This window comes from Nelusetta ayraudi, unplaced genomic scaffold, assembly GCF_046127955.1.
Source record: "Nelusetta ayraudi isolate G7.1 ecotype Tasmania unplaced genomic scaffold, CSIRO-AGI_Nayr_v1 ptg000106l, whole genome shotgun sequence".
NCBI lineage: Eukaryota > Metazoa > Chordata > Actinopteri > Tetraodontiformes > Monacanthidae > Nelusetta > Nelusetta ayraudi.
This window is the reverse complement of record NW_027466156.1, coordinates 1,055,046-1,078,735: the sequence shown is the minus strand read 5'-3', so window position 1 is coordinate 1,078,735 and position 23,690 is coordinate 1,055,046. Positions and strand designations below refer to the sequence as shown.

Here is a 23,690-nt window from a genome sequence, read left to right as displayed (position 1 = left end):
GCAACCATGTTGCGACTTGAAGTTTCCTGGTTCGGTGGAGAAAAGGGATATGGGCCTGAAGGTGGCACCCCCTCTGTGTGTGTGTGTGTGTGTGTGTGTGTGTGTGTGTGTGTGTGTGTGTGTGTAAAGAATGTCTAGACCCGAGAATAATCCCTCTGTGCTCTGTTGTGTTGTTTCAGAGAACTGGCCACTCCACACGGACATTTGGCAGATTCACCCATGGTGTGTTGTCAGTATGAGCCCGACACCTATCACAGCCTCACACTCCCTGCTTCCCTCCTCCTATTTGAAAAATCTCAACTTACTTTTATTATTCTTTTATCATCATTTTTTTTCAGTTTTTCCCCCTTCTGTCATGTTTTTTTCTTTTTCTTTCACTTTCTTTCCCTTCTTCCTCTCCTGACTATTTGCAGAGCCTCTTCGCTCGCTGTCTTCTATCTTGATGTTTTCGGTTTTTTGACTGCTCACACTGAGACGCTGTTTTCTTTTGTTTTTTTCTTCCCTTTTTTTTTTTATATTGTACATCCACCCCCACCGAGCAATATTTTTTTTTTGCAATCACGCCTGGCCGCATTGCATCCTTGAGTGAATAAACGTCCTGCCCGGTTGTTTTTTTATTGCATAATAACGTTTGTTGTTTTGGGTTTTTTTTATCGTGTGTTTTTTTTTTCCTCCTCTGCACAATTTGTGCAGTAGCAGCTCCCATCGCCGCTGCAACAATACACCCCCCTCACACAGACACTCATACACACACACACACACACACACACACACACACACACACACACACACACTACATAATTACATTAGCCAAGTGTTCCCAAGCCATTTAACTTCATTTGATGCAGACGGGTGGATCTACATACCCACACACACACATCTACACACACACACACACACACACACATCTATATGCACACAGAGCTACTTAAAAAGAAGAGCGCAGCCGTGTACTGACTTAATGGTGATTGTTGCTGTTCCACTGGATCTCTCGTCACCAGGCGGAACCGTCCGGAAATGATCTAATCAGGATCTGAGTCCATGCGAGGCACGATGACGAGGTGCAACCTGTTTTCTGGTTGCCGTCCTCCTCCTCCTCCTCTTCCTCCTCTTCCTCCTCTTCCTCCCCCTCCTGCCACCGACCAGTAGACGGCCCCTCTGTCTGTCAGCCTCCAGTTTGGCCACTGTTTTTTTATTTTTTTTCAAAAGACCCCCCTTTTCCCCGCCCCCTCCCGCCGAATGGGTACGAAGAGGATCGGTCGTGTGGGTGAGAGGGATGCTGGTTTCCATAGTAACGGTGCTCTCCCGTCTGCCCTCTCTTGCTGCCACTATGGAAGCGAAGTTTTCCGCTCCTGCCGAAAGCAAAGCTACGGTAAAAAAAAAAGAAAAAGAAAAAACATCAACAAAAATTATCCTCCCCCTCTACCTCCACCAACCCCTCCCCCCCACCCTCCCGACTCCATCTGTTTGGTCCCCGCTGGTGTCATGTGATGATCTGTGGTAGCAGGCAGTTGATTTCAGCCTCGGTTCGTCCATCTTTTTTTTTCTCCTCGCAATGTTGTTTTTTGTTTGTCTTGTGATACATTCAATATCAGCTTCTTCTTTTATGATGATGCACTGCACACTGCACTCCCATCTGGTGTTCATTTCTTCTCCTTCTTCTTCTATTCCTGTCGTCGGTCTCATCTCATGTTTCGCATGCCGCTTCAGTGTCTCGGACCGTGGTCTCGTTTTGTGTTGTGAAGGACTTGCACTGGTCGCACTGGTCGATCATCCCCTCATGTCCATCTTCTTGCACTGGTCCCTTGTAAAAGATTTATATTCATATTTATTTGATTTTCTTGTGTCACAGCTCGCATCGGCAGCAATTGCTTGAACAGGAAATGATCAATATAGTTTTTTTCCCAGTTAATTACAACTGCCATTTTGATGGTCACAGGGTAACATTTTCTCATTTAAAATCTAAATGAAGACACCTGAGCTCACAATGCTGTTTTTCTGCGTCCATTTGAACTCCTCTCACACATTCTATTGAGTCACAGCTGGCTTCCCATCACGCTGGGGGAGGGGAGAGGGGGAGGGGAGTGATCTTTGCAAGGAGCCGTCAAAACCCGCGCGTTTTTAAACGAGAAAAGCCGCTCTGCTCCGCGTTCACCCTCTGCTCTTGGCGTCTCTGTCGATTTCAGACTCTGAGACCACAGAGGATGAGACCACCGAGCCTCAGATGGAAACCAAGGAAGGGGCCGGGAGGCACCAGGACAAGGCTGGACGGAGAGCACCGCCAGGTGGGTTCCACCCTCGACCGAGTTTGCTTGTTGTTCTGAGAGGATTGTTCTGGTCTTGGCCCGAGCGGCAGCAGAAGGCTGCCGTGACACAGTGCCCCACTTTCCAGCAGGGAACCTGCCTCAGGTCCGGCTGCTGCTGCTGCTGCTGCTGCTGCTGCTCCCGGCCACTGGCTCCGCTGGGAGCCAGGCAGCCCAGAAAAAAAATAGATGAGGCCCCGAGAGCTAATTGCATCAATTAGGCTGCCATGATAATGTGTGCTTTGCCAGAATTCAATTAGGGTTTATTAAATGTGGGGCAATTAAGTTGGAATGGAGGACGAGGTGTGGATGGAGCTGCAGGACGTTTGCTAATGGACTGTTGAAGACCACAAGATGAGGCGGCTGCTGTTGATTTTCACATCGCTGACTTTATGAACTAGAGGAGCAGCACCGATTTATTTAGGTATTCATCCCTAAGTCAGTGATACAAACGCCCAGGTCTCTCCCTCTTGACTTGCAGGGTGACTCACACCAACCGGGTGTGAGTCACAGATCCCCCTGCTGGATGTCTGCATATAGACCCCCTAATTATCAACACCCTGCTTTTTTTCTGCTCCTCACCGGCGGGGGGGAGGGGCAGGGTGTGTAATACTGTCCAATTGCACGTGCAGAAGTGTGCGTGTTTGCACGTTCTCAGCTTCCCTGTTGCCGGGCGGACTTCTTCAACTCCCACAACCCCCTTCGGCCCCCGACGTCTGGAGTGGGGCTGCGTTAAAAAAAGAAGAAGAAAAAAAACAGCAGAGTCAAACGGTTTGCCCTGACTCGAGTGTCTCGTCAAATGCAAATCGAGATGCGGAGGAGTTTTCGTATCGCCCATTAGCTTGATAACGGCAACTCGGCTGTGCAGCAGGATGTGCTGCTACAAGATTAGATATCGAGAGGATGAATTATATAGATGAGATATAAAAAAGGCCAAGCACTTTTTTTAATTCTTTTTTTTTTAATTTTTTATAGAGATTTATCGATTGTCTTGTCGTCCCTTTCTTTCTCGGTGTCACCGGGAGCTGCTGTGGGATGTTTAGTGGTGCTGACTCAGGATCTGAACGTGAGGAGACGCCACTGGCCAGTCGTTAGCTTGGATGCTGACTGACTCTTTTCTTTCCGCTGCCCGAAGCATCCCCGTCCCCGCCACTCATCGCTAAAGCGTCACTGACACAGCAGCCTGATTTGCGATCTGGGTGGAGGGGTCTCCTTAAGTGGATTCACTTTCTGTTTGGTTTTTAAGCCAGTTGATGAAGTATTTATCTGTGTCGCAGCGTGTTCCAGTGTGATTTTGAAAAAAAAAAAAAGAAAAAATTTAAATTCCAAATTTAGCACAAATTTTTGCAGGCCCTCCATGTCTGACTTTTCCCATCACTGAAATTAAGAGTGCAAGCTTCACATATCACCAGACTGGATACTGCATCATAGATAGATAGATGGATAGAGGAATAAATGGATGGATAGAGGGATAAATGGATGGATAGATAGATTGATTGATTGATTGATTGATTGATTGATTGATTGATTGATTGATTGATACTTTATTGACTCTGCTGTTGCAGCACTGAAAACAACAAACTATACAGCAATCACGAGAAGGAGTCTTAAGTGAACTAAAAATAAAATGAAAAAATTTAAAAAATAGAACAAAAGAACAAGGGCAAGATGTGCAAAAGGCAGTCAGTTGTGCAGAGGCAAGGATCAGCAATGTGCAGTATTTGCCATTGAATCCTTAAAAAAAAGAAAAATCTTGTTTCATATTCTGATATACACACCCCTCCTTCTCTCCGTCTCCAGGTGAGGGGGGAGGGCTGACGGACTACAACCCGGACGTGGCCGACCGCCGGGCCACCCTGCCCGGCGCCTACGACCCGGTGGTGGAGCGGGAGCTGCGCGCCCTGGGCTCCCGCCCCCCTGGCCTCCACCCGGACTCCTCCGGCCAAGCCAGGCAAGCCCTGGGCAGCGGGGGGCAGCCTGCCGCCGCCGCCACTGTCCGCCACCTGGGCGTGGAGCCGCTGATGCGGGCGTCACACGCCAACCTGGCGCGGCCCGTTCAGGGCTCAGAGGAAAGTGTCTCAGTGGGCAGCGACTACTACGGCAGCATGTTCAGCCTCTACCGAGGGAGAACATTCTCCATGCCGCTATAGCACGCGGCTTCTTTTGAGCGTGTGGGTTTTTTTTTTTTTTTTCGTCTTTGCCGTTGTTTTTTCGTACGGATCCCACTTTAAAAAAATAAAAATAAAAATAAAAAGAGACCACAAAACCTTCAAAATGAGCAGGAAAAAAGCTGAGATCAGGTTTCCTCCACTTGCCCAGCAGCCACTTTATTTTTTAACTTTTTCCCCCCGTTTTTAAGTGGTTCCTGTTGCTTCCACACACTTATTGTGGTGTCACACTTTCCTTTGACTCTGAGGTGTGTGTGTTTTGGCTTTCCAGCACTAACAAAGGATTGTATTTTTGGTGTGTGAAGCTACTACTGGGGACACCACACTGCTAACATGCATTATTCAGCACTTCTGAGGACTGATTTTGTTTTTTTTTTTGTTTTTTAACCAGCCACTGCATGTTTTTCCCAAAGCGGACTCGGGACTTTTTCTTGCTTCCGCTGTGTCATGCACAGGCTAATATTAGCATGAGCGCTTTTTTTCACGAATTGATTGGTTGCGTGTGTCATGGGTTCTCATTTGAGATTGCTTATTTTTGCATTGAAGATTTCTTTACATCTTGTGAACCCAGTTTTGCTGCAGCAACATCAGATTTTCTCACTTGTTTGACTTCGTTAGCGTCCTCGGCGTCGCCGTGTCGCTATTCCTCGTTGTCAATTTGAGTCCTTTCCCTGCTCCTGAACCATTTGTTTTTTTTTCCCCTCTGACAACGAGGCACCAAGAGCACAGACTAACCCCCCAGAGGGACTTTCTTGAGCACTAACACCGAGGTGTGAATCCTCCCAGGCTGCTGCAGCAGCTTTTTGCAAGTGCTCTCACCCCCTTCTCACTCACTCACCCACTCACACTTCTAGGAACCCAGGAACTTCCACTGACTTTCAAGAGCTGCTCTCCCTTTCTTATTCTAGTCCCAACAAGAGCAGCACCACCGTCCTGGATGCAACCAAACCCACACAGCAACCGCAGTCCTCTAAACCCCAGCAGGCCACCCGAGCAGGACCCAAGATCTCCGACAAGGTGCGCGCCTTCGAGGAGCGACGGGCCAGCCTGGATCAACCGATGGGAGTCGATGGGAAGAAGGAGGTGGGTGGCGATGGCGCTGCCCAGAGGAAGAGGGGGGCGTTCAAGCAGCGGGCCTCGTCACTGGAGGACAAGAGCAGCTACTCGCAGAAGGTGCAGAGCTACCAGAGCAAGTTTGCCGAGGAGCTGCAGAGGATCAAGAGGCTGGTGGGAAGGCCCAGCATGAAGAAAGCCTTCTCCACCGAGCAGCTGCCGCAGACGGGCCACGACGGGCCGGGGCCGGCGGGAAAACTGGAGCCCATCCCCCCACAGGTGGTCCGGAAGCTGGAGGCCAGGGAACGAGCCTGGGCGGAGGTCTCGGAAGAGGGTCCAGGTCCCGGGGACGGAGGGACCAGGCAGCCCGAAGCTGAGAGGAAGCAGCTGGTTGGCTCAACACGAGGAGGGGGAGGAGGCGAGGGTTCCGTTACTACGGAGACAGCGCCAGCTCACCAGTTACCACGGCAACAACCACCACCACCACCACCATCATCATCAACAAACACGACAACCAGCCTCAGCAGGTTTGGTGAAGATGATCCCTGATCCCCTAGCCTTGATTTTTTTAATTTTGTTTTAGGGATGCAGCGATACCAGTGTCGGGTATCGGTACCGACACTGGGGTTGAGTATAGCTAAGCATACTTGTTAAATATGTACCAATATTTACCAAATATGTACCAATACCTAATACTGGAATCAGTGTCAAGGCACTGATTCCAGTATTAGGTATCGGTACCGATCCTGGGTTTGAGTACAGCTAAGCATACTTGTTAAATATTTACCAATACCTTGACACTGATTCCAGTATTAGGTATCGGTACCGATACCAGGGTTGAGTACTCGTACTCATACTCGTAAAATATGTGCCGATACCACAACAGCGATACCAGATCTATATATGTGCATTTGACAATTTATGTTTGTACTGCAGAATGTTATTCAAATAACAGAACATCTGTGGAAAAATAAATATCTTAAGTAATTCTATGAGGTAATGTGTATTGATGAGTACTGAAATGCAAGTACTCGTACTCTACTCATTCTGTAAAAAAGTGGTATCGGTGCATCTCACATTTATTACTCTAATTGGTTTATTTACTTTTTTTGTGTGATTCTTTTGTGCAATTCGTCATACAACCACACACTGATATGTGTGCGTGTGTTACATAAGAACCTTTGTCATGTCTTGGCAACACAGGAACGGCACGCAAAGCTCCCGGCCGGCCGCCTCCGCGCTACCGAGGCCCTCCGTTGGCAACCCGGGGCCGTTGGCAGCCCGAGCACCAAGTCCGCACGGAAAGAGGGCGTCTGAGACGGGCTCTCAGGGTCCACCCAAGCCGCCCCGCCTCACTGCCACCTCGCCCGTCCCCTCCGTCAGCCCGCTGACCAAGAGGAGGAGGGCGGGCGAGGCAAGGTCGCCGCCGGCCCTCAAGGTCAACATCCCCACCATCCTGGTGGAGGATGAGCCCATGGAGGTAGACGGCGAGTTAGACGGCGAGGAGGACGGCGGTGCAGAGGTCAGAGGTCACAGGAGCCGGCCTGGGTCGCCCGTGGAAGGTGAGACCAACGGCTCCTCCGTACATTCTGTCTTTGGTGGCAGAAGAAGAGATCTAAGCCCCACCCCCTTTCTTTTCTTTTCTTTCCTTTTATTTCTTAGGGGGTTCGTTGTATGACAACGATGAGGTCACAGCCGGCCCAAGGACCAAGAAGCCCCTCGAGGACACGGCCGTGAGCCCGCCCCCTGCAGGTACTACTGGGAAGGTGACATGAAATCTGTCCTAATTGTTATTACACAGTTTTTTTGTTTCAGCCATAAAAAATAGCTACTTAGGTTTACTATCGATCATGACAATACATATACAATACGATCCATTTTAAAACCAACAATCGTGGAAAAAAATTTGAAAACAATTTTTGATATTCTTCCCACTCGCCTGTATTTTATTGATAGTTTATTTTGTGTGGGAGACTTTTCACACCTGAACCTTTGCATCCAGTCAGGTGAGGCCTTGCTGGAAGTCCCCACTCTAAGGCCTATGTGTGAAAAGTGTTTCCCCACTGCGGATAGGTGGTAGTGTGTTCCTGACGAGAAGCTACGCTCCCGCTAACAAGGTGACTCAGTTGCTGGGTCTCTCTTTAATCCCCCCGCCTGACATTCTCTCCCTTAATGACTACAAAGGGCTGCCGGAGCTCCGCAGCATTACAGCCTCAGCCTCAGGCAGGCCTCCTCTCACAGCCTCTCACTGGTTGCCATGGCAACCCCCTTAATTCTTCACAGCTCTGGTCGGGTTTTTTGAAAAGGGTTGAATACAAAGATTTAGGGTGCACCAATATCGACACCAGTATCGGGTATCAGAACCGATACCGCTGATTGAGTACTCTACCCGTACTCGTAAAATACGTGCTGATACCTCGACACCGATACCAGTTGTACATCTATGTATTTCACAGTTTTGTTAAATTTATGTTTGTACTGCCATGTTCATTCTAGAAACACATGCTGAGGAATGTTGATCAAATAGCAGAACGTCTGTGGGGAAAAAAAAAATTTAAATCAAAATATTTCTGTAATGTATAAAGTACTTGGTATCGCTACTGGCAAGTACTGAAATGCAAGTACTCGTACACTACTTGTTCTGTAAAAAAAAGTGGCTTCGTTGCATCTCTAAAAAAAAAAGAATGATAAATAACAAAAAAGTGAGGTCCTGCTCCCGTCGTGAAGGTTAAACCTCTCTGGAATCTTCCGAGTGTAAACAGAGTCAACGACTGTGTTTATACCTGAGCGTTGAGTGCCGCGCCCTCCGCTTCTTGTCAACAAATGTAAGCGTCCGTCCAGCCAGCCAACCAACCAGCCAACCAGCCGGCCCACCCGGTGCTGCCTGCACGCTGCCATATTAGGCTGGCCCAGTCGGAGCCCGCTGCCGAGCTATTTTTAGCCTCACTCTTGTCCCTCCTGGGTAATTGCCTTCTGCTTTATGTCCTGGCCGCAATCACGTCCTCCTGTTTTTTTTCCTGTTTGTGTGTGTGTGTGTGTGTGTGTGTGTGTGTGTGTGTGTGTGAGAGACTCTCTCTGGATTTAAAGGACTACTCCTCCAGAGTTGTTTAAAAAAAAATGCGTCGAGAGATTATAATGTGAGTCATTACGATATGAGAGCAGCAGCGGTGGCTGAAAGTTGATTAATGGGCCACAAGTGAGGTTGGGACTCAATAATTCAGGCCGAGGGATTAGCGTCTTAGTCCCGCATTTAAATTGAAAAATGTAAAATGGGTAAAGAAGAATTGCAGAGTGACTCAATCCCGCAACCGGAGTCACTCTTTACCGGGGGTGGGTGGGCAGTTCTGGAATGTCCGAGGTGACAGTGACAGGAAGCAGGAATAAGCAATTGAAATGATTGAACTGAATTGTGTCTCCTGCAAAACAAATTTATTTTCTTAGTTTTAATTTTAATAATTTTGAAATCCCTTTTCTTAAAAAATGGGAAACTGGCCACGTAGCTGCGACCCACCAATGGAGAAACACTGTGCTAACTAACTAATCATACTAGCCATTGTTTAATGTACCAGTCTCTCCACTTCTCCTCTCTGCATACATGGCAACAGATACACTGGTTCAAATATCATACTTTCCATCATGCCTAGTAAATAAATCATTGAAATTGAAATGTGTGTCCTGCAAAATAAATGCCCAACATTCTCCCAACAAATATATATATTTTAAAATCCACAACCCCACTTTTGGATTGCAACCCACCCGTTGAGAAACGCTGCCTCAGATCTCTCGTCCTCTCCTCGGTCCGGAAGTGGAGAACCTCTGTTAATTCTTTGGATGAGATTCCTTCACACCTGCACTGATTCACAGGCTGCTGCTGTTATCAGCTGGTGTCAGATGGAGCTGACTTGATGGATTTGATGTTGTCGGGATTTAAGGGATTAATTCATTATCTGTCAAGTTGTGGTCACTTCAGAGAGGTCCTTGCGCTGTGTTTGTGTGTTTGTGGCCCACTCGCGTCCAACTGGGCACTGTGCTCGCCGGTGCCAGGACGCTCGGTCTTGGCGAGGAGGCTGATCTTTCCAAAAGACTGTAAACATCAGAGGCCCCGACAGCTTGCGGCCGTCGGAACAGGTCTCAGGGAGCTGCCGCCGCCGTCGCAACATTGGCAATATTTCCGTCTGAATTACACAAAATGAAGGAGATGAGTGCAAATCGCACTTGGCTGCACATCCTCGCCGCCCGCTGAAAGGAGGATCATGGGAAACGACAGGGAACTGAGCGCTTAAAGAAGTGAGCTGGTCGAAATCACTTGATGTCACCAAGGGATCCCGCTGTTGGTTCCAGCACCTGCGTCTTGGTTTTATGACGATCCTACCCCCCCCATGTTCACACGCAATTTTGGGAAGAAGAAAGAAAAAAAAAATTATACACACACACACATATAATGTGTATATTTCACCTGTTCTCACTTCGGTTTCCTCTCAGACGAAGAGGCCATGGAGGTCCAGAGGTTGGACAAGGTTGTCGACGAGCACGGGGGTGAACAGGCGGCAGACGGCAGGGTAGAGGTCAAAGGTCAGCCACAAAAAAAAAAACTGCCCGCTCTTTCTGCATGATAGAAGATGTCTGCAGAGTTTTACTTTACTTTTTTTGTCTTTCATAAGGCTAAAGTGATGGTTGTTTTGCAGCGGTGGCGGATGCAGCGCTGAGGGTCACCCGGGGCGTGAGCGACGTGGCGGTGAGGGCCGGCGGCTCGGCGCTGCTGGAGTGCTACATCACCGGCCCACCAGATGTGGACGTGGACTGGCTGTCCAACGGCAAGCTGATCCAGCCGGCGCTGCTCAACTGCAAGATGCACTTTGACGGCAGGAGGTTCGTCCACGGCAACTTTTTTCCCAATACTTTTTATTTCCCCTTGATGGAACCGCCTCTTCTTTGTTTTGTTTCTCTATTTTCTGCCTCAATTTTTTTAAAATTTTATTGCGCAATAGGACTATGCAGTAACATGGACAGACAGACAAACAGACAACAACATCAAGGGTTTTATGCGCGTGTATCAATTGTAAATATACAAGTTGAAAAAGTGTTAATATATGATAATAAATATTATAATTATCAGACAGAGAAAATTGTAATAATATTAATGGAAATAAAAAAATTCAAAGAAGAATTGTCTCCTGTCCTCCCTTAGGTGCCGCCTGTTGCTGAATTCCGTGCACGAGGACGACAGCGGGACGTACACCTGCAAGCTGAGCACCGCCAAAGGTGAAGCCACCTCACTCGCAAACAGACGGAAAACTCTTCCTCGGAGTTTGAAAGACTCAAAGGTCACACAGCACATTGCGACGGTAGTGAAATTATGTTTTTCTTGTATAGGGACAAGAAAAAGGTAACAAGGAGTGTTAGTATGGGAAGTGTGATAATAATGTATAATGTAAATGTATAATGTATAATAATGTATGATAATAATGTAATACAATATAATATAATTACTTACAAACAATGCAATTATGATAATCATCATCATAATAATCCCAATCATAATCATATTACAAGTATCAGAAAGAAAGTATCAGAATCTCACTGCAACCAGACGCAGCAGATGTTCCTTCTCCGAGGTTCTCCAGGCAGGCTAGGGGGCGCTGATGAGTGAGTGTTGTATTCCACAGAGGAGTTGACCTCCAGCGCCAACCTGAGGGTCACGCCCTCCATCGAGCCCCTGTTCACCCGCAAGCTGGACATCCTGGAGGTCATCGAGGGTCGCACCGCCCGCTTCGACTGCAAGGTGAGCGGCTCGCCGCCGCCGCGGGTCACCTGGATGCACTTTGGTAAGATGTTTAGTTTTCAATTCTTATCATTTCTATTATGTGATGAGCTGCTTCCTGCATGATTGCTTTGCTTCCCTCCACCCCAGAGACCAAGGTGGAGGAGGGGGAGAACGTGCACCTCCTGCAGGAGAGCGGCCGGCACTCGCTGGTCATCGCCCGGGTCGGCGCCGACACCGAGGGCTTCTACACGGCCGTCGCCCAGAACGCCCACGGCAGGGCCGAGTGCACCGCCGAGCTCTACATGCAGGAGGCGCGAGCTGCCATCTCGTCTCACATGTGAGTGAAGCTCCCCGCGAGTCTGTCCTCCCTGCTCCTTCACTCTGGGAGAACTTCCTCTCAACTCGTCTTCTCGTCCTTCAGGTCCAAGCTTGAGAAGATGCCGTCCATCCCCGAGGAGCCCGAGGTGCTTGAGAGCGAGGTGGAGCGGAGGACCATGCCGGACTTTGTCAAGCCGCTGGCCGACGTGGAGGTGATCGAGGGCAGGGAGTCGGTGCTCAGGTGCAGGGTGGCCGGGCTGCCCTACCCCACCATCAGCTGGTACCACAACGGCAAGCGGATCGAGAGCAGCGAGGAGCGCAAGATGACCCAACGTAGGCAAAGAGCCTGATCACAAAAACACACACACACACACACACACACACACACACACACACACACACACACCATGGGGAGCAGAGCCTTCAGCCGCTCTGCTCCCCAAGTCTGGAATTGACTCCCCCATGACCTCTGCAACACCACTTCTGTCTCTGTTCAAATCCAAACTCAAGACCCATCTCTTCAAACCTGACACCCGACCTGATAAATTGCACTGCTTTTATATGGAATTATTTTAATGTATTTCATTTTGTTTGTTGCATGTTTTTGTTGCATCCTTATTTGTACTTTTTATCTCTGGTATTTTGTATTTTTAACAGTTTTCTGTAAGGCTGCCTTGAGTGTTGTGAAACGAACTGGTCTTTCGCAAGGGCGAAAGACCCTATTGTTATTATTATTATTACACACACACACGTTTCAATGGTTTCTCTGTCCTCCAGACAGGGATGTCCACAGTCTGGTCATCAGGAGCACCTGCCACGCCCACGGGGGCGTCTACAAGGCCGTCATCGCCAACAAAGTGGGCAAGGCGGCCTGCTACGCTCATCTATATGTGACAGGTGAGGGCAGTGGGCGGAGTCACGACCTAAACGCGTTGGGTGGAGAGCCATGATTAGATGAAATCCCATTTCTGTCGGCTAGTTTAGCCACATAGCTACGGTTAAGGAGCTTTCTAGCATCGCTAGCTGGCTGTGCTAGCCGGCTGTGCTAGCCGGCTGTGCTAGCCAAGTCTTTTAAAGGTCAAATGTGTAATAGTTGGAGATTTTTGAAGAAGAAACAGCAACATCAAGTGTTTTCATTTTTAGATTGCTGCGCTCACCCTCTCACCCTCCCTCTCCCAAGCTTGCCGGTGAACTACAGTGTCCTGCGCACACATGCCTGGATACCTTGTCCACCTTCTTCTTTGTTGGTTTATTTGAGGACGCAAGCGTTCACTCCAATTACGAAACACGTAGTCAGGCGACCTGCATTGTCCACACCGGGCTTCCTTAGAAATAGGGCAGTGCAAGATGGCAGCTGACTAGGAGCAAGAACCGGATTGCTCTGTGTATTTTCTTATATGTAATGTATATGTATGAGAACTGTTATATGTAGGAGAACCGTTCTAAGGGTTTAAAACCAAGTTAATTTTATTGTATTGCGAGTATACACTTTAAATAATATATTTACTACATTAATAAAAGCCCCATTAATGTATTTATGGGGAAATATGCTAAGCTTTTACCAATATGAAAATCGCAAATCAGGTCAAATATGACACTCTGGACCTTTAACTACATTCTTACCAAAGGAGCTCGGGGCTGAAGTGAAAGCAGCTAGCTAGTTGGAGCAGCAGCAGCTGCTTCCTAGAAAATGAATCAACCTTTATCTCTGTCCTTCTAATGCAATATTCCGCTTTTTTATATCCGTTTTGGAACACACAGACATTGTCCCCGACCCTCCTGACGGCCCGCCGGTGATTGAGGCCATCACGGGGAAAACGATAAGCCTGAGCTGGAAGAGACCAAAGAAGCTCGACCCTTCCTTCGGTAGATCCATTTAATTAAGCGCCTCCCTGGAAGAGCTTAATCAAGAGAGGGGAATTAAATTAGCAGATAAAGTGTTGTCTGACTGTTTTGGGTCTTTTTTTCTTTTTTTTGCCTGCGCAGACAGCAGCAGCCTGCTGTACGTGGTGCAGCAGCAGCCGCTGGGCTCCATCCAGTGGTCGGTGGTGGCGTCCAACCTGAGGGAGAGCAGCTACACCGTGACCTCGCTGTCCAAGGGGGTCCGCTACGCCTTCAGGGTGCTGGCGTCCACCGGCAAGACCCTGAGCAAGCCGTCGCTCTCCACCGACTTGGTGCAGCTCCTGGACCGAGGCAAGCGCTAACTAACTCCATCATACGCACCAATGTCTAGTGTTCCAGTCTCTCCACTTCCCCTCTCTATATGTGCGACGACAGATACACTTGCTCCATTTTACATACTAAATTCATCTACTTTAATCATCCCCTCACCTTAAACAGCATTTTGCACATCACTTTTCCATCCATCAAATTACACATCCCTATTGTTTTGGTCCCTCGCACCAGTAAATCAACTGGTAGAAAAGGGTTCATTTTTACTAATAATAAGCGTTCACTCTGTCACCACACCTCACTGAACACTTGCACAAAGTCTGGTTGCAACTTGTCTAAATGACTCTTGTATGTTTCTATTGTCTTATTTTTTGTTTCCTTTGATTGCACTGATGTGCTGATTTGTGTTACAACTTGATGTTTGTGTGTAGGGACCCCATGTAAACAAGTTGCTACTTATCCTACAAATAATAAAATAACGTCATACTTCAAGGGGGAGGGGGAGGGGAAGTCGGTGAAAGGTCACATGACCAGGTCTTGTTTTTTTTTTTGTTTTTTTTCCTGTCTCGCAGGGCCTTACCTGAGGAAAGCGCCCGTCATCGTGGACAAACCGGACGTGGTGTACGTGGTGGAGAACCAGCCGGCGAGCGTCACCATCACGCTGAACCACGTGCACGCGGCCGTGGCCTGGAAGAGGTGAGTTGTAATGGAATTAGCGCTTTTATATCCAGGAGCATACTCGTGCATCAGGGATCAGGATCCTTTTTTTTGATGAATGTGTGTTGCCTGTTCCGGCAGGAGGGGGGTGACGATGGCCCACAAGCCCGGCGTGTACGAGATGAGCATGCCCGACGACGACCAGCACATGCTGAGGCTGCAGCGGGTCCGCTGCGCCGACGTTGGCCAGCTGGTGGTGACGGCCAGCAACCAGTTTGGCAGCGACCTCTGCATGCTCCAGCTGGCCATGGCGGGTGAGCTGCTAGTGTTAACTGCTAGTGCTAGGTGCTAGTGTTGGCGCCGCCCCCACGGGATGTAACAGTTGCAAAAGGTGGAAATTGTTGACTGTTAGAATTGTTAGCTTCCAGCTGCACAGCAACAGCTTGCCTCATTGTTATAGTTTGTTTCTCTCTTTTTTTTATATGAAGTGCCTCCAAAGTTTGAAACCATCATGGAGGATGTGGACGTGCAGGTGGGAGAGACGTGTCGCCTGGCTGTGGTGGTGGAGGGGAAACCCGACCCGGACATCCTGTGGTACAAGGTACCATGTCTGCAGGGGCAATTTAGAAATGTGACTGTTGGGCAGAGGTGGCAAAATTATTCACATTCTGTACTTGAGTAAAAGTATGTATACTTGTACTTACGTGTTCTCTGGTAAAAGTAAAAGTACTGATTCAACTCCTGAACTCAAGTGAAAGTCAGAAAGTGCAGGTTCTGATACATACATCTTTACATTTTTAGTAATAATAATAACCAATGCTATTTTCTACATGTATATTTTTCTCTGTGCTGAAAGTGACCCCCATGCCGAGCTACTCTAGAATAGCCTTCTATCTCTAAAATATCACCCACTTTTATGTTGAAACACACAACAGCATCATTCAAATAACTCAACTTCAAGTAACAGCAACTGTGATGAGAATAAGTTAGTTACTTTTAAGAGAATTTGTGTCTTTAAACACAGACTTTAAAACACAAAAGTAACAAACATGTTTTTCCTAATGTAAAGAGTACAAAGTACAGATGTCAGTGAACAGATGCAGGGAGTATAAGTAAAAAGTTATCATGAAAAGAAATACTTAAGCAAAACTGAAAAATCTCCTGCAGTACAGTAACCGAGTATTTGTACTTATTTTTACTTCCCACCTCTGTGCTTGGGGTTTGTTCCCGCAGGACGACGTGCAGCTGTCGGAGAGCAGCCGCTACACCTTCGTGTTCGACGACCCCGAGTACTCGCTGGTCATCCTCAACGCCTGCCCTGACCACTCGGGCGTCTACACCTGCACGGCCAAGAACCTGGCCGGCGCCAACTCCTGCAAGGCCGAGCTCACCGTTCACACAGGTTTGTGCGCGGCACCACGCTTCAGCTCGCCAAGCAAACTCGGATCAGACGGCTGAAAGTTGACTCTCGACCCCTGTTTGCAGAGCCCAAGGAGGTGGTGGAGCCCCTGGAGGACCAAGGCAGCATCCTGAGGAAGATGAGGCGGCTGACTGATTACTACGACACCCACAAGGAGATCGGCAGGTGAGCGAAGGGTGTGTGTGTGTGTGTGTGTGTGTGTTTGCACCAGGGCTGATTTCACTAAGACAGAAAAACAAATGGTCAAATACACTGCTTGGCCAAAAAAAAAGTTGCCACCAAAAATACAGGTCCCACACTCTAATATTAAGTTGGACCGCCTTTAGCTTTGATTACGGCACGCATTCGCTGTGGCATTGTTTCGATAAGCTTTGATTTCCATCCAGTGTTGCATTAATTTTGCCTACTGTACAGGCTTGTACAGTAGGCACTAGGCATGATGGGTGCATCACTTCACCTGCCTCTCTTCTTACCCTGAAGCGCTCATCACTCTGGAACAGTGTAAATCTGGACTCATCAGACCACATGACCTTCTTCCATTGCTCCAGAGTTCAATCTTTTTGCTCCCTAGCCAATTGAAGCCTTTTTTCCCCAGACTCACCCTGTTCCAGAGTGATGGGCGAATCAGGGTAAGAAGAGACGCAGGTGAAATGATGCACCCATCATGCCTAGTGCCTACTGTACAAGCCTGCAGGGGGCAGTGCTATGATCTGGGGTTGCTGCAGTTGGTCAGGTCTAGGTTCAGCAACAGTATGTGCTCAAAGAATGAGGTCAGCTGACTACCTGAATATACTGAATGACCAGGTTATTCCATCAATGGATTTTTTCTTCCCTGATGGCACGGGCATATTCCAAGAGGACAGTGCCAGGATTCATCGGGCTCAAATTGTGAAAGAGTGGAAGAGCACGAGACATGATTTTCACACATGGATTGGCCACCACCCTAACCCTATTGAGAATCTTTGGAATGTACTCGAGAGGGCTTTGCGCAGTGGTCAGATTCTACCATCATCAATGCAAGAGCTTAAAAAAAAAATCTGACCTGATCTGAAAAATTAATGCAACACTGGATGGAAATCAATCTTGTGACATTGCAGAAGCTTTTCGAAACAATGCCACGGCGATAGCGTGCCGTAATCAAAGCTAAAGGCGGTCCAACGAAATATTAGAGTGCATGACCTGTATTTTTGCTGGCAGTTGTGCTGAAATGTCATTGTCTAAAAACACATTAGAATGTGTTCAACTCCCAGACGAGAGAAGATTTTCTTAAAATAAAACCCAATCACCGCCCTCTTGCTTTAGCAGTCACGCTTGTTTTTTTATAGTTTGAATTTTATATCATAGTTCGTAGCTCGTTTGTTCATTCATGCCGTAGGCTAGATCAGCAACAGGGCAAATAAATAAAAAACATTGTATTGAATTGTATTTGAAACACCAGCAGCCGCCACTGGTGTGCACTCAGTGGTCGTGTTGTTCTTTGACATAATGAGTTTGAGTTCAGTTTGAGTTTGAGTTTTATTCAGTCACACAAACAAAAATTAACACAAATGTTCATATTTTCAACAGTGCCATCCAAAAAAGAAAATGTGACCTGAAAAGGAGTAGGCAGAAGCATTAAGCATGTTTTCAGCCTCTCCTATGACGGATCAGGCTGCCCTTCAGCATTTTTATGAGTAAAAATGGTAAACAAAGACAACATTTGATCTGATATAATCACTGTTTCAGATTAAGTAAGCAATGATGAAACAAATCAATCACAAAATCTTTTAACAAATCTTCTTTGTTAACCTTCTTACCTTGAATAGAACAGAAAAATATATTTTTTAAACTGACTGGGAGTATATTTGATCCAGCTCTGTTCATTATTTGCATTATTTTATAATATACCAGGTCTTTGAATTTCATTAAGTGGTATTTCATAAACAGTGGGTCAGTATATTCATAGTAATCAGCTGTGCTATGTGTCGATCCCTGACTTCCACACAGAAGGTAACATAGGGAAGAATGAGTGAGCAGTGAATAATATTTGAGGCCTTCTAGTTTAATACATATCTTGGCTTGTGAAGAATTGCTTTCTTTGCTTTCATTAATTTTCTTTCCCCCCTCCCTTTCAGAGGCGCCTTCTCCTACGTGAAGCGGGTGACGGAGAAGAATGGGAAGAGCGACTTTGCGGCCAAGTTTGTGTCGGCCCGGGGCCGCAGGAAGGCGGCGGCGCTGCGGGAGATGGAGCTGCTGTCGGAGCTGGAACACGAGAGGATCCTCTACTTCCACGACGCCTTCGAGAAGAAGAACGTGCTGGTGCTCATCACCGAGCTGTATCCTTCGGGCCAAACCTGGAGCACAATCTTTTGTTTTTCATTATGATGATCCGACTGCGGCAAATAAAATAAAAAAGAAGAAGAAGAAGGGGCTCCTCCTCCTCCTCTTCCGCAGCAGCAGCAACAGCACCGTTTTTATTGTTGAGCAAAAGTGCACTTGAACGCCTCTCAAGGATGCTTAAGATGCAGCACATTAATCCTAATGTCTTTCTGCCGTCCCCCTGGAGGCACGAGCGAAGCGCTGCGCTGCAGCAGCAGCAGCAACAGCTTCTTCTTCTTCTTCTTCTTCTTCTTCTTCTTCTTCTTCTTCTTCTTCTTCTTCTTCCTCTTCTTCTTCTTCTCTGACTCATCACAGACTAGCACAATCAGCAGGAGCCAGGAGTGTGTGGGCGTTTAGCTCCCGGTGAAATCATCTCTCATGCACGCACAGCTTAGACTACTTGTGTGTGTGTGTGAGTGTGTGAGAGAGAGAGAGAGCGAGAGATATCGATGTAGTTTTTTTTTTTTTTCCTCAACCGTTGCCTGAAGGTGTCACGAGGAGCTGCTGGAGAGGATGGCCAGGAAGACCACAGTGAAGGAGCTGGAGGTCGGTGGTGGTGCTCCAGCTGCACTGCGCTGAGGTTACATAAGCAGGTCTGCTCACAATGTGTGTGTGTGTGTGTGTGTGTGGGTGTGTGGGTGTTTGTGTTGTTGTTGTGCGTCTCTGCAGATCCGCACCAGCGTCCAGCAGCTCCTGGAAGGTCTGCGATATCTCCACCACAACAACATCGCCCACCTGGACATCAAGGTGCGTGCGTGCAGCCGACCTCGGGATCAGCTGATCAGATTCCCTCACAGAGGGCCTCACCTTGCTTCTTTTTTCCCTTCCACGGCGCCCCCTGCAGCCTGAAAACATCCTGATGGCCGGGCCGGCCAGCGACCAGATCCGCATCTGCGACTTTGGCAACGCGGCCAAGCTGGACTCGTTGGAGGAGCACTACTGCAAGTACGGCACGCCGGAGTACGTGGCGCCCGAGATCATCAACCAGACTCCCGTCTCCACGGCGACGGACATATGGTGAGACGCCCGCTCTGCAGCGAGACGCCTGCGATCCCGCCATCTTTAACACTTGTTTTTTTGTGTGTGTTTGTCGTCCTCCACAGGCCCGTCGGCGTCATCGCTTACCTCTGGTATGTGTGTATGTCTACACTCTACTTCTATTATTATTAAAATTAAGGATGCACCGATATATCGACACCAGTATCGGGTATCTGTACCGATACCGGGTTTGAGTACTCTACTGATGCTCATAAAATATGTGCCGATACTACGACACCGATACCAGTTGTATGTGTTGTCTGTGACAGTCACCACAGTTTCTGTAAAACCATGTTGAAGAATGTTCTGTGGAAAAATGAAAACAATCTATCATGTTCAATGGCCTTAATCGATACTCATTCTGTTAAAAAAGTGGTATTGGTGCATCTCTAATTACTATTATTCCACTCCTACCTACACGCTCCAGTCTGACCGGCGTGTCACCCTTTGCCGGCGAGAACGACCGGGCCACCGCCCTCAACATCCGCAACTACAACGTGGCCTTCGAGGAGAGCATGTTCTCCGGCCTGTGCAAGGAGGCCAAGGGCTTCGTCATCAAGCTGCTGGTGGTCGACAGGCTGTGAGTGTCCGTCATTGTCCAGCCCGTCGGTGAAAAGTCGCTGCTTCTTCTTCAATCATGTTTGTTTTTTGTCTTTTGTCCCTATTTTCCAGGAGGCCCAGTGCCATTGAATGCCTTCGCCATCCCTGGTTCAAGGTAACATATATGTATAGCGTGAAAAAGATCACACAAACCTCCTTATAAAAAAACAAAACAAAAATGGAGCGTGAGTTTGACCTGTGTCCCCCTCTTGTTCTCCAGTCATCTACCAACAAGAGCATCAACACAGCCATGCTAAAGCAGGTTCTCTTCCGGAGGAGATGGCAGGTGAGACTTTAACTCCCGCAATTTCCCGCACAACAAAGTCATCAGTGTAATTATTTTGTTTCATTTTTTTTCATTCTTTTTTATTTGTATCTTTGCATTGTACATGCTGCTGTAATAATGAAAATGTCCCCAATGCGGGATAATAAAGACATTCTATTCTATTCTATTCTATTCTTTGATAATAAACTGCAAAAACAGACTCTGGGTGTCAAACATAAGGCTGTAAGTCTCTAAACCAGCCACACTATTCTGACTAGAGAAGAGGAAAGCTTATATAATATGTATCATGAATAATTTGTGCCGACTAAAAGCCTGTTTCACTCTCAAAGTGTGAAAAACTGACCTTGTCCCGGTCTCCTCGTCCCCGTCCCGGCTCCTCCCAGCGTTCCCTCATCAGCTACAAGTCCAAGATGGTGATGCGCTCCATCCCGGAGCTGCTCAATGAGTCGTCGCCGCACGTCTCCATCGCCGTGGCTCGCCACCTAAAGGAGGGCTCGCCGCTGCCCTCCTCCTCCTCCTCCGACTCAGACGCCGACGTGGACGAGCTGCCGTTTGTCCCCATGCCACTCTCCATGGTGTTCTCTGGCTCCCGGGTCTCCCTCAACGAGATCCCGGGGGAGTACGAGGGGGCGGAGCCGGAGGTCCGGAAAGCGGCCAATGAGAAAGAAGAAGAAGAAGGATCCCTGACGAAGGGGAAAGCGGAGAACGCCAAGCGGGCACCTCTGAAGAAGGGCTCCAGCGTGGAGTCGGGCGAGTGCGAGACCCAGAGCAGGAGGGCCACCATGAGGAGGGGCAGCTCGGCCGACTCGGCGCTGCTGCTCCACATCGACCCCGAAGGGGGAAACGCAGAGGGCGACGAAACGCCAGAGGTGGGCGGCAAACAGCTGAAGAAGGCCGTGTCCATGGAGCTGCCCCAGCGCGGCACCAGCCCGGCCAGGCTGAGCCAGGAGGAGTACGCCCTCAAGCTGGAGCTGATGAGGCAGCGGCTGCTGCGGGGCGGCGCCGCCGACAGGAAGATGAGCGGCCTGCGGGGGCCGCTGTTTGAGACGCTGGGCGTGGGGGAGGGGCACAGAGAGGGGGAGGAGGAGGGCGAGGGGGAGAGCAGGAGGACGTCCTCACTGGACCGGAACCTGAGGAGGTCCAGGACGGCCCAGTCGGGCGGCCTCGCCCGGGCGGCGTCCACCGAGAGCCCCGGGGATGAGCGGCCGCTCGCCAAGGTCTTCCGCAAGAGCGCCTCCTTTACGCAGGGCGACTCAGAGCCCCTCCCCCTGCACCGCCGCTTCGGGGCGCCGCTGGAGATCCCGACGGCGGCCACCTCAACTGCTACCACCGCCAGCGGGGGCAGCACTGAGGCACAGAAGCTGCGGGAAGCGACGAGCATGTCGGCGCTGGCGGAGTCGGTCTCAGCCTCGCCGACCAGGAAGAGCGCGTTTGTCCTCCCGGCCTCAGGGGGGCGAGAGTGGGACGGGAAAGTGGGAGCGGACGAACATGACTGGTCGGAGAAGAGCAGTGAGGTGGGCGAGTCGGAGGCCAAGTCGCCCTCTGTGGTCGCCCCCATCATCGTCATCGAGGAGGACGACGACGAGCCCGAGAGGTCGGCCACCCCGGAGAAGGTCCGACCGCCCGCCGCTCTGCCCAACGGCACCAAGTCGGCGGGGAAGCCCGCCTCGCCCGCCTCGCCCGAGCACGCCGCCGTCTTCTCCAGGGTGGCGACACCGCGTGTACCCGTCCTCAGGACCGACATCAAGGACATTGACTCAGAGGAGGTCTTCCAGGCCCGCTTCAAGAAGCGCGAGTCCTCGCTGACCCGCGGCCTGCGCAAGCTCACCCGGAACAGGTCGGAGGAGAGGTCGCCCACGCCGGCGAGGAAAGCGGGCGGCGGCGAGGAAGAGGTGTACCGCCCAGGGGCGAGGGACGCCCCGCTAGAGATGGTGTCCAGGGGTCTGCAGGAGAAGTCCAAGTCGGTCCAGGACCTGAGGGAAGACAAGGACTCGGGCCTGGGACTCATCGGGAGGTTCTCCATGAGGGCCAAGAGGGCGACGTCGGTGGACAAGAAGGGCGAGAAGCAGCAGGAGAAGCCGCAGGAGGTGGCGGCGCCGGCGGCCGGGAAGAGGGTGTCGTGGGCGGTCGGCCGCAGCAAGTCGCTGGACGCCAGCGAACCCGACGAGTCGTCCGTCGCCGCCATGAGGCGGCGCTTCGAGAACAAGGTGGCAGGAATCTCGGCCAGGATCCGCACGCAGTCGGAGGAGCGGCGGGACAAGGACAAGGACAAGAACAAGGACAAGGACAAGGAGGGCGCCCAGAAGAAGGCGGGCGACTCGCCAGTCCTGGCTGTGAGGCAGCGGTTGGAGAACACAGTGGCGGGAATTTCGTCCAAGATCCGCAGTCAGTCCGAGGAGAGGAGGGGGGGTGGCGAGGGGGGCGGCGACGAGGGGAGGAGGACGCCGCTGCTCGGCCGCCACCGCCACACCCAGTCGGAGGGGCGTGGCCTCAAGGGGATGGGGATCCCCGAAAACCAGCTGGCCAAGCAGACGGGCGGAGGCCCCTCCCCCTCCGCCTCCTCCTCCAAGGAGTCGGTGGGCTCCGCCTCCAGCGTGCACTCGGAGAGTGAGCGGCGCTCCCGCTGGGACCGCTGGGGTCTATCCCGCACCAGGAAGGACAAGGCCTCGTCGCAGCCCGAGCTGCCGGCCCCGGGGCGGCGGCAGGAGGAGCAGCTGGGGGAGGGGGCGAAGGAGGAGGCCACGCCCCCTCCGGCGGGCAGCCAGCAGTTCGTCCGCGCCGCCTCCGACTTTGCCCCGGTCTTCCACATCAAGCTGAGGGACGTGGTCCTGCTGGAGGGCGAGTCGGTGACCCTGAGCTGCCTCCCGGCCGGGAGTCCTCCCCCGAGGATCACCTGGAAGAAAGGTACCTGGAGCTAAGCGCCCTCACCCCCCAGCACCCAATCCACACCAAAAGCGTCGCGGCTCCGCAGTTAGTCTGCATGTTCACACCAGGCGTGGCCTCTCACGCGTAACAACCGCGTCAATCGCAGCAGGTAGAATCATTCCGGCAGGAAGTCAGTGACTGGAAAACACGGTAAATCCAGTTGATTTTCATCATCTCAGTGTTCTGTATTTTACTGTGGAACGCCAACATGACGCATCGGCTTCAACACTGTTCAGTTCAGCTGTCAAACAATAAAGATTTCACTTTAAATCTGAACCTATGATGAACAAAATGCATTTATACTAAAAGTTTTTTTTTTGTATGAATAGTAGTTCAGTAGTTCTATTTATTTATTTATTTATTTATACACACAGCGATACTTGATATACAGTTCAAACGGGCAAAAGAGTTTTGTTCCACTGTTGCTTTCTTTAAATACACTCAAAACTACCTGGCTTGTCGCGCGATCTTGCAACGCTCGCGTGATCCGATCGAGCCGCCGTGCTGGACGCCGCTGCTCGGAAACGCGCTGTGCTGTGAGAGGGTACGGAGCAGGTTTCCACGCCACAGCGTGCACGCAGCAAAGACGCAGCGCAGACGCTTGGGTGTGAATTGGGGGTAAGCATAA

At 49.9% G+C, this 23,690-nt stretch overlaps 1 protein-coding gene across 5 annotated transcripts in view; it reads left to right on the top strand.

Annotated features, from left to right (window-relative positions):
• Positions 1–23,690, top strand: part of LOC142903122 (striated muscle preferentially expressed protein kinase-like) — a 44,935-nt gene that overhangs the window by 12,549 nt on the left and 8,696 nt on the right. For 2 of the 5 annotated variants that reach the window (XM_076048594.1, XM_076048598.1), the window contains 30 exons: positions 180–222; positions 1,338–1,372; positions 2,187–2,285; positions 4,104–4,254; positions 5,380–6,051; positions 6,728–7,086; positions 7,187–7,276; positions 10,007–10,096; positions 10,225–10,393; positions 10,713–10,786; positions 11,191–11,349; positions 11,436–11,625; positions 11,710–11,939; positions 12,384–12,503; positions 13,368–13,472; positions 13,593–13,799; positions 14,351–14,474; positions 14,577–14,749; positions 14,924–15,036; positions 15,669–15,837; positions 15,921–16,020; positions 17,970–18,170; positions 18,702–18,759; positions 18,883–18,960; positions 19,058–19,230; positions 19,317–19,343; positions 19,679–19,831; positions 19,924–19,966; positions 20,072–20,137; positions 20,521–23,041. In XM_076048594.1, coding sequence (XP_075904709.1) covers positions 180–222; positions 1,338–1,372; positions 2,187–2,285; positions 4,104–4,254; positions 5,380–6,051; positions 6,728–7,086; positions 7,187–7,276; positions 10,007–10,096; positions 10,225–10,393; positions 10,713–10,786; positions 11,191–11,349; positions 11,436–11,625; positions 11,710–11,939; positions 12,384–12,503; positions 13,368–13,472; positions 13,593–13,799; positions 14,351–14,474; positions 14,577–14,749; positions 14,924–15,036; positions 15,669–15,837; positions 15,921–16,020; positions 17,970–18,170; positions 18,702–18,759; positions 18,883–18,960; positions 19,058–19,230; positions 19,317–19,343; positions 19,679–19,831; positions 19,924–19,966; positions 20,072–20,137; positions 20,521–23,041 — 6,792 coding nt within the window. The remainder of the gene's footprint in view (positions 1–179; positions 223–1,337; positions 1,373–2,186; positions 2,286–4,103; positions 4,255–5,379; positions 6,052–6,727; positions 7,087–7,186; positions 7,277–10,006; positions 10,097–10,224; positions 10,394–10,712; positions 10,787–11,190; positions 11,350–11,435; positions 11,626–11,709; positions 11,940–12,383; positions 12,504–13,367; positions 13,473–13,592; positions 13,800–14,350; positions 14,475–14,576; positions 14,750–14,923; positions 15,037–15,668; positions 15,838–15,920; positions 16,021–17,969; positions 18,171–18,701; positions 18,760–18,882; positions 18,961–19,057; positions 19,231–19,316; positions 19,344–19,678; positions 19,832–19,923; positions 19,967–20,071; positions 20,138–20,520; positions 23,042–23,690) is intronic. The other 3 variants (XM_076048596.1, XM_076048597.1, XM_076048595.1) reach the window with 3 other exon arrangements.